Source organism: Cololabis saira, chromosome 5 (assembly GCF_033807715.1).
Source record: "Cololabis saira isolate AMF1-May2022 chromosome 5, fColSai1.1, whole genome shotgun sequence".
Taxonomy (NCBI): Eukaryota; Metazoa; Chordata; class Actinopteri; order Beloniformes; family Belonidae; genus Cololabis; species Cololabis saira.
This window is the reverse complement of record NC_084591.1, coordinates 37,580,493-37,594,132: the sequence shown is the minus strand read 5'-3', so window position 1 is coordinate 37,594,132 and position 13,640 is coordinate 37,580,493. Positions and strand designations below refer to the sequence as shown.

Here is a 13,640-nt window from a genome sequence, read left to right as displayed (position 1 = left end):
ATCTGCCGGCTCTGCCCACACTGATGTCAGCATTGTATTTCCAATCAAATCCCAGCTGTTATGTGAGAGCTTGTGTGTGTGTGTGTGTGTGTTGGCATTTGATGCCGTACTCTTAAAAAAAGATCTCTGCCATTTGCTTTGGACCACGTCCAGAAGGAGTTGGAAACACCATTTGTGAAGTACCACACAGCCACTCAACTCCTGGCCTGTCGGTCGGAGCATGTGCGCAGTGAGAAGCTAAAGATCATGTCGGCCATGTGGCTAAATACTTTGCTTCCTCGTCTCCTCGTGAAAATGCACCTACACATGCAGTATGAACTGCTGTGGGATTTCAAGGTCCGTTGAAAGCCCGTTGCGTTCAGCAACTATTATATTGCATCAGATCTACTGAATGGGATTATAGCTTGAATGAAGAAAAAAAAAAGAGTTGGCTTTTCATCCCTCAAAGAATCCTGCATGAACTTAGTCTCCCCTGCTTTATTAGATGTGACTGAATGTAAGAAAGAATGGCAAGTATTTGAGAAATGTTTAGGGGGTGGGAGTGATCAGTATCCCTGCCTTGTGAAGTGAAACTAGAGTATGCACTGTGGGAATGTACGTTTTGCTCTGGAGCATTGCTGTCATGCACGGTGACGTCCTTAACTTACACAGATGTTTTGTAAAACGAGATGAAACAGTCATCACAACACCGGCGGGCTTCATCTTTGTGACTGATTCTCAGCTTGATTTAAGATAATTAAACAAAATGCTCCGACACCTGGATTCAATTTCCTTTTTCTCTTTTTCTCATGTCTCGCACACAGACAGATCCCGAGATGTATGTGCACATTGCACATGTACACATCCACATTCATGATTTATCCACAGGCTACGATAACAGGAGAGGCTGACTGAAATCTAGGCAGTGAAGGGTATAGCCAAACACTTAGAAATAATCATAACATACATGAGAGATTGGTCAAATGTGTGCGTGTGTGTGCTTGCACGTTCCCTTTCAATTCTGGCCTACTCAAGGAGGCAGTTGCTAAGGAACGAGGAGAGATCTGCCTCTTGTTTCCTTTCTGTTTGGTGTACTTCAGTCTTGTAGACCATGTGGAGAAAGTTGTCTTGCTCCTAAGGTTTTCGTGTATGTATGTATATATATATATATATATATATATTTACACTGTATATGTAAAATCAGGATCATTAAAGATCATTTAAGGATACATTTCCTTATACCCTTAGGAAACAAGGATTCAGTGTTTTTTCTACCTGCACAAAGGCTCCTTCAGTGTTCATTTGCAGACAGGGCATTGCTGGTCCTGTACTGTAGGGTGCACGCACACACGCACACATTCCAGGTGTGTTTTTTTTTCTACTATGGACTCATTTCAAACTAGGACAGTCCGGCTAGCCGTTTCTCAAGATCATCTTGCAGTGACAATTGTATGTGTCCTTTATTTATTTCACATTCGTTTCCCCAGAAAGGTCTCTTTAGAAATGCTTTACAGCATTTATAAAGAGACAAAAAAAAAGACAATTTAATATAAATGGGTTAGAAATACTCCAAACAAGAGCTGTACTAATACTGTTGTACGTTGGGACAAGCTAGTACTTCTTCTAACCTCTTTCTTGTTTCTTTTCTAGTCAGGATGAATGATTTATGAAGGATGCTGTTAGAATGATAAATTCTCTCTGATAGACTTCCAGCATGCAGAATCTGTTAAATACACTACTCGTCCCAAGTGATGGGAAAATCTTATTGATAACATATTGTTCTGTGTTTTGTTTTCCCGGTGACGGCCTGTAAACAGCGAGGGGCTTCTAATAGTCCTGTTGCTCAAGCTTAATTCAAAACACCCCACACATTTATCTTCTGTGGATTTTCTCACAGCCGGAAAGACACTTCTTTCTTCAAAAGCGGCAGCCGTAAAGGGAGTGGGCGTTTGATTCGAGCTGTCTTTCTTTCTTTATAGTGGGTTATATATAAAGTAAAAGAAAATTGTTTTATGAACTTGAGTTGAAAATGCGATGCAAGCAGTTCTTTGATTCAACAGTTTCTTTTTAAAATATGAGATTTGTTTTTGTTAAAGAACAGATCTGAATCTTTGAAGTGAACTAAGCTCCAAGTTTTACATAAATATGCCTTGACTCTTAATAACTTCATAGTTTTTGTTGCCCCAAAACTGGAAATGTTTCCACTTTAACCCCCGAGGACAGAGACTCTAAAGAACATCTTTCTCTTTACATAGAGTCGAACTGTGCTCATATCAAAAAAATGCTTGTGGATGCAAATTTACAGATGTGAAACTGAAACGGTTCCAGTGAAGTCTGTTCCTGATTTTCTTTACCCCTTCATGTTTGTAAAACGATGAGCAAACCATAACTAAGGCCTCATTAATAAACATGATTGTAGAACCTTTATGTGGATATGGCTAATACTGCTAACATCACGCTCCCCTTAGCAGGACAAGACTGAGTGTATTTAGGTGTTACTGGTGATTTATTCATGTTGACTGACATCATGACATTTTGTTGTAGTCCCAAGTTTTGTTTTGGTTTGTCATTTTTTATTTTCATGCATCAAAAATACCTTTTTAATATGTAACTGTAGTGAGATTACGGCACAAGTTGTAGGACTTAGTTCTTATGTTTTTAACCTTGACTTTGTTACAAATGTTTCCAGCGGTGCAAACTGATACGTCACCCCCATCTGAAACTGTCCTCCTTCCTTTTCCTTCACTCTCAGTGTGTCCAGAGAAATGCAAGCTCGCCTGCACGGACAAGGGGGAGTGTTGCCACAGCCAGTGCCTGGGCGGCTGCACCGAGCCCAACAACGACATGGCCTGCTTGGCCTGCCTCCACTACTTCCACGAGGAGCAGTGTGTCCCGGACTGCCCTCCAGGCACCTACAAGTTCGAGGGCTGGCGCTGCATCACCATGGAGCTGTGCTCCCAAGTGCACCTGCCCAGTGATACTCACTTCGTCATCCACGATGGAGAGTGCATGCTCGACTGTCCCTCTGGTTTCACCCGGAACGAGACTAATCGGTGAGGATGAGCACTCGACAAATGACACATGGGTTAGCACACAAAGGGCCCGATTTACTAAAGGTTTGCGTGCGTAAAAACGTGTGCAAACTTGACAGCACCCGCAAACCAAAGTGCCAGCTGATCTACTAACAGCGTGCAAAGAGGACTGCGTCTCTCAAATGCGCAAAATAGCACACGCAATCCATTTAGTACTTTTGCCGTGATGAATAATCAATATGGGGCGTACCCGCCAGAAATCGCTAAATACTGGGAGGGGAAAATGCAAATATGTCCATTTACCACACGCAATGAGATTTACCAAGCCTGAAAGTTTTTGCGGGGATTGTGATTGCGTCTGTATTTAATACGTTCGAAAGGAAGGTGCTAATCTCCACATGCAAAAGGAGAAATATTTTATTTGAATGCTAAATCGAGTATTATTCAGCAAAAGGTTGCCACAGGAGGCACATTCATTTTTTTATTTGTGATAATAAATAAATCACGTGTTTTCATGGAGAAAAAAGTGTTTCTCATTGTGCGCCTATACTTGTTCTGCAGTTGTCATACCCCGGTGTTGTGCCGTATTCAGCACCCCTGCCGTGAAAAGCACCCCCTCGTCTGACAAAAATCATATTCTCATTCCGTGTTCTGTTCATGTTCTGTTGTCCATGTTCTGTTTAGCGTCCAGTTTTGTGTTAATGATTCATGTTTAAATGCGCTCATGGATTCGGGTAAAAAAAAAAAAATCGGGTAAATGGTTATTGATGTCATTAATTAATAGCCTGCTTACTGTGTTGTCTTCCATAATATTTGTAAATATATATAATATAAACTCCTAAGTATGTGTTTGTGTGAGTGTGTATATATAAATATATTGAAGTGTCAGTGTGTTGTTTTTTTTCTTGGTCTACTTATCATTGAATATACGAGGGGGTGCTTTTCACGGCAGGGGTGCTGAATACGGCACAACAATTTGCCTCTTCCACTAATATCTCTAACTCCAACTCGTCAAATTTAATTTTGCGCTTGCGACTATATCCTGCTTTCCATCCACTCTCCATGGCGCAAAGTTTGCGCCGCAAACCGTAAGACACGGAACACCTCATTTAAATACTGCTGTTTGCACCTGTTATCAATTGCGCACGCAATCTTAGTTGATCACCCACAAAACACACAACAACAGCACGCGCAAACTTTTTCAGTGCACACGCAATTTAGTACTCTTTATTTAGGATCTTAGTAAATCAGGCCCAAAGTGTCCGAAATATTTAGAAGATGTAATTTTGATCCATATAGATAGAAATCATATTAAATTTTGTCATGTTTATCCACTTTTTAATCTGTCTGTATTTGCATGTGTGTGTGTGATCTTTAACTGATGCTTTTAATAGGTAGAACCGCCAGTTATTGGTGTTATTTATGGCTGGAGTACATGAATAGTGTGTTTATATTTCATTATTCACAGACTTTAAAACGACTTGTAGTCACTGTGCACTTATGCATAAAGAATCATCTTGCGTGAAGTTTCCTTGCGCTGAACTTTACTTCACCTCACTTAAAGTAGGTCTCAAAACTGGAAGTGTTAGAGGTTAAGAGCGTGCTGGACAGTTAATAATTGATGTTCAGATTTCCCAGTCTATTTAGTGAAATGTTCTGCTTTGTTTTCACTTCTTACCGCTGGTGAATTTTACAGGCGAGTACTCAGAGACTCTCCGAAGTGGCTCTGCGCTTCCTGCGCTTTATTCAATGCCGGCCGAGGAGAAGAGAACGGTTTTGTTTCTCCCTCGTATTTGTCTCGTTGATTCCCGGAGTTTCGATCCAGACTTGAATGCGCTGCTTGAATGTGTTTTTGGGGCATTAGCCTATTGCGTTGTCTCAGATGTCAATAATAAAGGGAGTCACTCTCAACTGTTCAGTTGAGGCCCCGTGAAAGATGAAACTGTCAGTGTGAGAAGTGACCTCGTGTCGTACCCTAAATTTGTTTGGATGGATCCACTGGAATGCTTGGGAGCTGGAGAGAAGAGAAATGATTTTAGGGCGAGGTAGAAAACTTTACAAAATAAAAGAGTTTGCTCTACTTTCTCATTGACCTTTTTCTTTCTTCCTCTGAAATACACAGTATGCTATGTACCGCCTGTAACGGCCACTGCGACAAGGTCTGCAGACCTCCCGTCATCGACTCTGTGGACGCTGCTCAGTCGCTGAAGGCCTGCACCGTCATCGAAGGCAACCTGGACATCAACATCCGCCGTGGGAGTGAGTGCATCCATGTAGTACACAATAATACATTCCAAGAATTTCTACAAGGATTAACCACCTCGGCTGAAACTAAGTAGATTATATTCACAAGTAGTTCCCTGCTCTCAAACTGGTCACCAAAAAGCTAGCAGAATATTTACCTTGGCTGCAATCTGCCATACTCACTAATACTCTCCATGGTAATCCATTACTAAAACGCGTTGCGTTTGACTGTCCTGCAATTACTATGATTAGGAAGATGGTGACGGAGCTGGAGAGATGCACAGTGAGGGTCACATATTCAACGCTACATCTGCTCGCTATACTATAATTATTAAATTGTGCTGCTCAGTAAACACGCTGGCTCACAAGCTCATCTGCACATATTTGATTGTGGCGTTTACTGTGGTGTGTTTATCGAGGCACTTGCATGAAGAGCTGGCTCTAAGTCTGGGTATCATAATGCCAGCAAGTCTGGGTCTCCACATTTTGTACACATAGGTTGTTTTGTATGTCTGTGTGATGTGTGTGTGTGTGTTTTCTCCCTTCTCCCCAGATAATATAGCCTCTGAGCTGGAGAGCTTCATGGGATTGATCCAGACAGTGACCGGCTTTGTGAAGATACGACACTCCCACGCACTCGGCTCTCTGTCCTTCCTCAAGAGCCTCCGTTACATCAATGGGGAGCAACTTATCGACAAGTATGGCTTGTGTGTGCTGCTCATCCATGTGTGTGTGAGTGAATGAGTGAGTGAGTGAATAAATGAATGAATGAATTAATGGATGAATGAACTCATGCATGCATAAGATAATCAGAATTTGAAGGTCTGCACCGCAAATTCAGATGAACACATGTCAATATCACCTTCCCGTTCCAGTAAACCATTGAGTGATAGTGAATTATGCATTTAAACTCACAGGCTAAACAAGTGACTACTTGTGGCTATACTTGGCTGGCTCAAGGGGTCATGGGAAAGCCTTTCGCCCTTCTTGTTATCGTTTCTTCCTGGGTTCAATTTCAGTCAGAGGAATGCTGTTAAGGGAGGCAGGCATTCCTGTCTCGCTGAAGGTGTCCTGCTTTGCCTGCTTGAGCTGAGCGTGTTAACATGACACTGTTTCTGTTTTATGTCTTCCTCTGAACCAGTGATCATTGTCGGACCCACGCACAAACCCGAGCCCCCCCGTTCTTGGTTAAAAAAAAAAACAAAACAAAAAACAAATTAATTTCAGTCACCTTCAGCTTCCATTGAACATCTGTTAATCAGTACTTTGTGACGTATTTGTAACCATCTACTGATCTCCCATTTTCAGCATGTACGCATTCTCCGCCGTCAACAACCAGCACCTGCAGTCCTTGTGGGACTGGAGTCAGCACAATCTGACCATTCAGGCTGGAAGCCTCTTCTTTCGCCAAAACCCCAAGCTCTGCCTGTCTGAGATCCACACGATGTGGAAGAAAACGGGCATAGCTGTGAAACCGGATGAGAGGGATTTCCGTAACAATGGTGAAAGAGCCAGCTGTGAGTATTGATCTTCAGAACATGTGCACATTCAAAGAGTACGAGCCCTTACTAAGATCATTCACGGGTTTGTAATCTGAATTTTGAGGTCAATTAGAAGCACTTGACATGTCCAATGTGCAGCACAAATATTCTCAATAGTTACCTGTGCTTAAGGAGATGATAAAGGAAGTGTCACGGCACTTCTCTTTACCGTTTCAAGAATTTTGTCCAGCTCTCATCGTGGCTGTCACAAAGATCCTTCCTCGTCATTTCACTTAACTAGGAATTGTCCAAAGCAAAAAATGTACATTTGATTGCACCTTTTCTTACAACCGAACTGAGACTTGGCTTTAAAATTATAGCAAATCTCTATTAAGGTATCTTATCCGAGAGGTGGAAATGCTATATGTCTGCCACTTGACTGCCAGAGGAATTGCCAGGCATGAACGCACCCGTGTGAAGTTGTGTGGCCCGGGGAGAAAATGAATACCAGCCCTTTATCTTCTTGAAGCAATGTTCACCGTGTCTTTTCACGTTTGCTGTGACATCACAGGTGAAAGTCATATCTTGAAGTTCAAGACTAACATCACAACGAGCCAGACAATCAAACTGATGTGGGAGCGTTACCAAGCCACGGAGAATGGAGACGTCAGCTTCATAGTCTACTACAAGGAGTCGTGAGTACTTGTTGAGCATCGCAGCAACTGTGAACGTCTACGCGTTAAACTAAAATCTCCTGTGTCAGACCTGTAAAGCAGATGTTTAAACAGGCTTTATATGTAATGCATCTATTAGGGCTGGGCGATATATCGAGATTTTAATATATATCGATATATTTTCAAACACGATATGGTACGAGACAATATCGTTTATATCGATTTAAAAAAAATTTTTGTGACAAATTGACTTGAATGTTTTATTTGAGATTTGCACAAATGTTTTGTTATTTGCACAACTGTCAACCTCAGTGGAAAAGTCTGCCTGTTACTGTCTACATTGTATTAATTGCACAGTGTATTTTAATTTAATTGTTATGCAGGAAAGGGATATTTGTTTTATTTTATTCAAGAAGCATTTTTATTCTATATATGCAGGCAGTTTGTTTTTATTTCATTTGTTTTATACATTTTGATATTGTGCAGACCTCTGTTAACAAAGGAACCTGTGTGACATTTGGCACGAGGCTTTGTATTAAAACTGACTGTTTTTTTAAGGGTTTTCCTCAGAAAAAAATGAAGCTAACAGAGATGCTATGCTATAATGCTTTGGGGGAAACCCCAATTAAGGCACAGAAAAAATATCGAGATATATATCGAGTATCGCCATTTAGCTAGAAAATATCGAGATATGACTTTTGGTCCATATCGCCCAGCCCTAGCATCTATGTATATTCACAATGCCACCTAAAGTTTTCAGTTTTGGACTTTTCCTGTTTCAAACTAACATATTACAAACATTGTGTCTGCTTTTTGGTTGAAATAATGATTTGATTACCTCTAAAATATCCTTTAACATGCTCAATGTATGTTACATGCTACATTAAAGCCAAGCTAGATAGTGGTGGAGGTAATTTTTAAGTTCTTTGTGTCAATGAGCTGGTCCGATTTGTGTCTTTTCCAGACCTTTCCAGAACATCACAGAGTTTGACGGCCAGGACGGCTGTGGCTCAAACAGTTGGCTCATGTTCGATGTAGATATCCCCCGAGATGACAACAGCGACCCAAATGTCACTCTTCAACACCTCAAGCCCTGGACCCAGTATGGTATTTTTGTGAAGGCTATGGTCCTGCAAGTGGGAGACAAACACATTAGCGGGGCGAAAAGTGACATTATTTATATTCGCACTCGTCCATCAAGTAAGTCTGACCAACAGTGATGCTATTGTTCAGTGACCAGTAACGAAGCCTCGGAAGTTATTACATCTCATGGCCTTTATTTCTGTTACAGAACCAACTATGCCCAAAGATGCTCATGCGTATTCCAACTCCTCGACCAAGCTTATAGTGAAGTGGTCACCTCCAGATCTTCCCAACGGAAATCTGACTTACTACCAGGTGCGGTGGCAGCAACAGCATGAGGACACTGAGCTTTACCAGCACAACTACTGCTCCAAAGGTTTGTATTGCTCCTTCGAAAAAACAATAAACATCTTTTTATCATCTTCTTTTCTTTTTTGCATCTGAGAAAAAATATAAAAGCTGAAATGGCCAACAACTGGTTAGCGTAGCTTAGCAGGGAGTATGGCTAGGGTTGCCACCCGTCCCGTAAAATACGGAATTGTCCTTTATTTGAGAAAAAAATGTTGCGTCCCGTATTGAACTAATACGGGACGCGATTTGCCCGCGTTAAGCCTTATTTATGGTTCCACGTTAAATCGACGGCATGGCTACGGCGATGGGTACGCGTGCGACGCGCACCGTACGTTCACGTCCCCACGTATCCTACCCCGTAAACTCTGCGTTGGTGCAACGCAGAACCATAAATCAGCCAGTGTCCGTCACCCATCTCCGTGCAGCAGTTTACTGCACCAGCAAGACGCTGCTCTCTGATTATGGCTCACAGTTTGAAAACCCCAAATAAAAAATAAATTAGAGAATATTTTATGAAATCAATAAACAATTCTATCATCAAAATTATAACAAATAAAGGTTCAAAATATCATGCTTTGCATGTAATAACACTTGATAATATATTAGTTTCACCTTTTAAGTTGAATTATTGAAATAGATTAACTTTTACACCAAATTCTAGTTGAATTATTGAAATAGATTAACTTTTACATCATATTCTAGTTGAATTATTGAAATAAGTTAACTTTTACACCATATTCTTCCCCTGAAGCAATATTCTACACCTTGGCTGATGTCGACATACATAGCATAGACGGCTATTTCAGCTGCTATATGGTTGGCTGTCTGTACAGTCATGCAAGTTCAATGCTATTAAAGAACACGTTTTTTCATATAAAATAAACACATTTTTATGCAGTTTAGAAGTTTTGGGGCTTTTTTTTTGCTCCTGCGCTGCTGAAATTGGGGCGTCCGTTATTTCTATTTCTGAAAGGTGTCAACCCTAAGTATGGCAGTACGTTGAAACTCGTCAGTTTTGTGTTGGTCAAACAAAGCACTTTTACAGAAAGTAGAAGTAAGAGTACGTTTACCGCAATGTTAAATACATTCTTACTCATGTGCATTAAAATGGAAGACTCCCCTTCACTAAACTCTATTTCTTCTTGGTTTCTTTAACCAGCGCTGAAGATCCCAATCCACACCCCCAGCACAGGAATCACAGACATGGAGGACAGCACAAAGCCCACCAAGTCGGACCTGGCAGGGGCGAAGAAGGCCCCTTGCTGTGCTTGTCAGAAGACCCCTGAAGAAAAGGACCGGGAGAAGGACGATCGCGTCTTCTTGAAAGCTTTTGAGAACTTCCTCCACAACACCATCTTTGTGCCGAGGTATGTAGAGCTGCAACACCAGCCTCACAGTGAACCTTTTAATTTTTTGTTCCACTCTCTTCTCCTGGAGACTTGACGATCAAAGACTTGTTTTCCCTAAACGGGTCAAAACAACGATTGACATGGTGGCCTGGGTGTAGCCCTCTTCCTCTGTGGCGTTAACATTATCTGAACATGGGGTCATAGATGGATGTGGACGGGGTGAAAGGGGAGGTCGAGCAGCCACACTGAGCCTTGGCCCTTTTATTTTGTTGAGGGGAGCAGATGAGAAGACATACTGGGCAGGATCCAAAGCTGTCTCTGCGCTCTTGAAGCTCTCTGTTGCTGTGGCAACAGAGACACGGAGGATGACAGGACAGGCAGCAATTTAGGCAACACAAACAAACCCAGGAGAGGGATGTGATTAAGGAGTCTGAACAGCTTAGTTTAGCTGCACACAAGTTGTTTAGGCTTTTGTGTTATCATTTAACTTGCTCACGTGTTGCACCGTTTTCAAAGACTACAATTGCTGTTGCTTTCACACATAGCGATATTCTGATACAAGTTTTATATTTCTGACACCAATTTCATTACCTGGGCTTTCGGTATTTGCAGATATTGGGTACTGATCCGATACCAGTGTTATATTTATATTTTTCTAAGTATCATACACATTTATGCCACCTCTGGAAACGGCAGCCTTTAATAATGAGCATTTTGCAGTTTTCCTGGTGGGATTTTCCGACCTAAATTAACACCAATCTAGCCAATGCTGCTTCTCCACCTGGTGACTCAACGCGAGAATTTGCAAGGCAGTGTTGCATGACTTTCTCTGCTGGATTTGAGAGAAACAAAACAAGAATTGGGGTTATGTTTTTTTGTTACATGGTAGCAGTCGGTGCATGGATGTAAATTCTCACAGATACCCTTATTTTCAGCAGTATTGCGAGGTATTTATGATACCTGGCATCTGAACAACTATAGAAATAAATGGTACACTTTGGAGCCCTTTGATAAACATGTTTGTTCTCCCTAAAATATTTGAAAAATCTCTCTTTACATTGCGAACATTCAGAGGCCGTTCAGTCAAGAAGAGTTACACTGACCCTAGGCCTCAATATTTCTTTGGAGGGAAAACGATAAAATACAGCCTTCTGCTAGAAAGTAGATCATATCTGTCCTCCTCCTCCTCTTCCTGGCTGTGTTTAGTTGTTATAGTATAGCTGTCTAGGATACTGGTAGGACCCTGGCGTGCAGGGGGGGACTCAGCCAGTGAATGCACAGTCTCTACACTGTTATGCAGCTGAATTATTTCAGAGCACTCTGAGGACAAGGCCATAAAAATCTAGGGTTTTTTAACAAAAGTTGGGAATTTAGACCCAGGTTGAGAGGGGAAAAGGGTGTGTTAAAAACTAAACAGAGGGAATAGGAAATGTTTTCAATTTTGTCCCCCTCAGCTCAGCTCAGCTCTCCACTCTATACCTCCTCCTGCTCACTTTTAGTCTGAGGAAAATGCTGCCAGGAAATGTACAGCATCTCCATCTGGAATTAACATGAACGAGGGAAGAGCCCCATCAGCACTAGAAGACAAATGGAAAGAAAGGAGGGAAGACGACTGGCAGTATCTGTTTAGTAGACCTCGTGGTACAATGCAAAGCCTCTCATAAGCGGACAGGAAAGCATATTTGTGATAATAGATCACAAATATAGATACAGAGGACTTGAAAAAGACTACCTGGAAGTTACCCTTTTTCTTCCAACTAGGGGATCTGTAACTTTTTTGTCGTAAAGATGTTTTTCCGTATATCCTCCCATATTACAACCCTAAATAGAAAATAATTTGAATAATATGGGGGGGGAAATGGAGGGACTCTTTCATTTACTTTGGCTTTCATTTCTCTGCATACAGTATGGACCTGAAGTATTTCTTTTAAACCTTTTTTTGTTGATTTACATCAATTTTTGCATTTCAGGCAAACATTCCAAAAAAAGGTTGGACAACAAAGCTTTAATCATATAATATTATTACCAATTCAACACTCATCATTCTGACATTAAGGGTAATGAGTATATACTGATATACTGCTTTACTGATCATAAAAAAATAAATAAATAAAGGAATATTACAAAGTTAGGCAGCAGGGTGACTTAGCGGTTAGCACTGTTGCCTCACACTAAAAGGTTCCCTGGGAAGTTTCTGTGTATTGTAGTTGTTAATAAAGGTTTCCCAAAGCTTTCTCTTGCACATATGGTGTCAGCCATTGATGAACGATGGTCCTTGATAACGTATCTTCTTGAGGCATCAGAGATCAAACGTGTCCGGCTAAGGCTTGTACCCTTGCCATTTATGGATGGAAATTCCTTAAAGTTGAGATCCCATTTTTGCTCCTCAGATACTCAACCTCGTATAGATGCTGGTTTGTACCAAAACTGTTACAATCCCTGTTGATGTCACCCATCTGAAATCAGAATCTCTTTACTCATCAGATTTGTGCAAACAAATGAGGAATTTGATTCGGCAGACTTGGATTATCAGGTTCAATAAAGAAATGAAATATAAATACATTAATAAACAATTACTTTTTGGTTATTTTTGTTACAATATCCTGTCTTAAATGCAAAAAAATGTGTTTATTAACAAAAATAATTGATGTTGACAAATACAAAGGAAAATGAAATATCTTAAGTTCATACTGTGAGTAAAGTTGTTTTTTTTTCTCAGCATTTTTCTACTTTTTCTAATTGGGGTCAGCTTGAATATATAGTCTCGGCTTTCTTGTCAGGATTTTCTAGGTTCTTTTTTTTTTGTAACAGACATGGCCAGTAACTCAATGCTTCTTTTAAATGATAAACATTGTTGGAGGGTCACAATTGCCCTGCTCCTTCTCATGTTATTTTTGCCCTTGCATCCTACATCCTTGTATCCTCCAAATTTTCTGTCAGCGTGTTCTTGTCATGTTTGCTTTTATGACAGGTTATCAGTCACTGTCAATCAAATATATCTATCTCTTTATTCTGTACTCTTTAATCATTTTATTTCTGTCTTTTTATATATTTTGTGTTGGAAAGTCTGATCATCTCTAATAAGTTTAATACTGTATATGAAAGCGGTTTGCAAAGCTAGGATTGATATCATTCATCATTAATCAAGGATATCAAGAACAACCCTAGATTTCTTTTCAGTGCTGTAGCCAGACTGAGTCATAGTACTGGTGAGCCATGGATTACTTAACAGAATATATATTTCCAGATTGATTTCCAACTGATAAAGCTATTTAGATTAACAGACTATCTCTCTCAGGCATGTAAGGGTTAAAGGCAGTTAAATATCTACTTAGAAAATTGAATCTTAATCCTAGAGCCCATTATAGACCTATATCCAATGTCCCTGTTATGTCTAAAGTTCTCTACCCTTGTAAGAAATCAACTCTGACAATTTTAAAAGAGTTT

The 13,640-nt window shown here is 40.6% G+C and overlaps 1 protein-coding gene across 1 annotated transcript in view; it reads left to right on the top strand.

Annotated features, from left to right (window-relative positions):
- Positions 1–13,640, top strand: part of igf1ra (insulin-like growth factor 1a receptor) — a 95,891-nt gene that overhangs the window by 62,688 nt on the left and 19,563 nt on the right. Inside the window, exons 3-10 of the mRNA XM_061721914.1 lie at positions 2,732–3,032; positions 5,134–5,270; positions 5,809–5,953; positions 6,564–6,772; positions 7,308–7,431; positions 8,375–8,610; positions 8,702–8,869; positions 10,004–10,211. Coding sequence (XP_061577898.1) covers positions 2,732–3,032; positions 5,134–5,270; positions 5,809–5,953; positions 6,564–6,772; positions 7,308–7,431; positions 8,375–8,610; positions 8,702–8,869; positions 10,004–10,211 — 1,528 coding nt within the window. The remainder of the gene's footprint in view (positions 1–2,731; positions 3,033–5,133; positions 5,271–5,808; positions 5,954–6,563; positions 6,773–7,307; positions 7,432–8,374; positions 8,611–8,701; positions 8,870–10,003; positions 10,212–13,640) is intronic.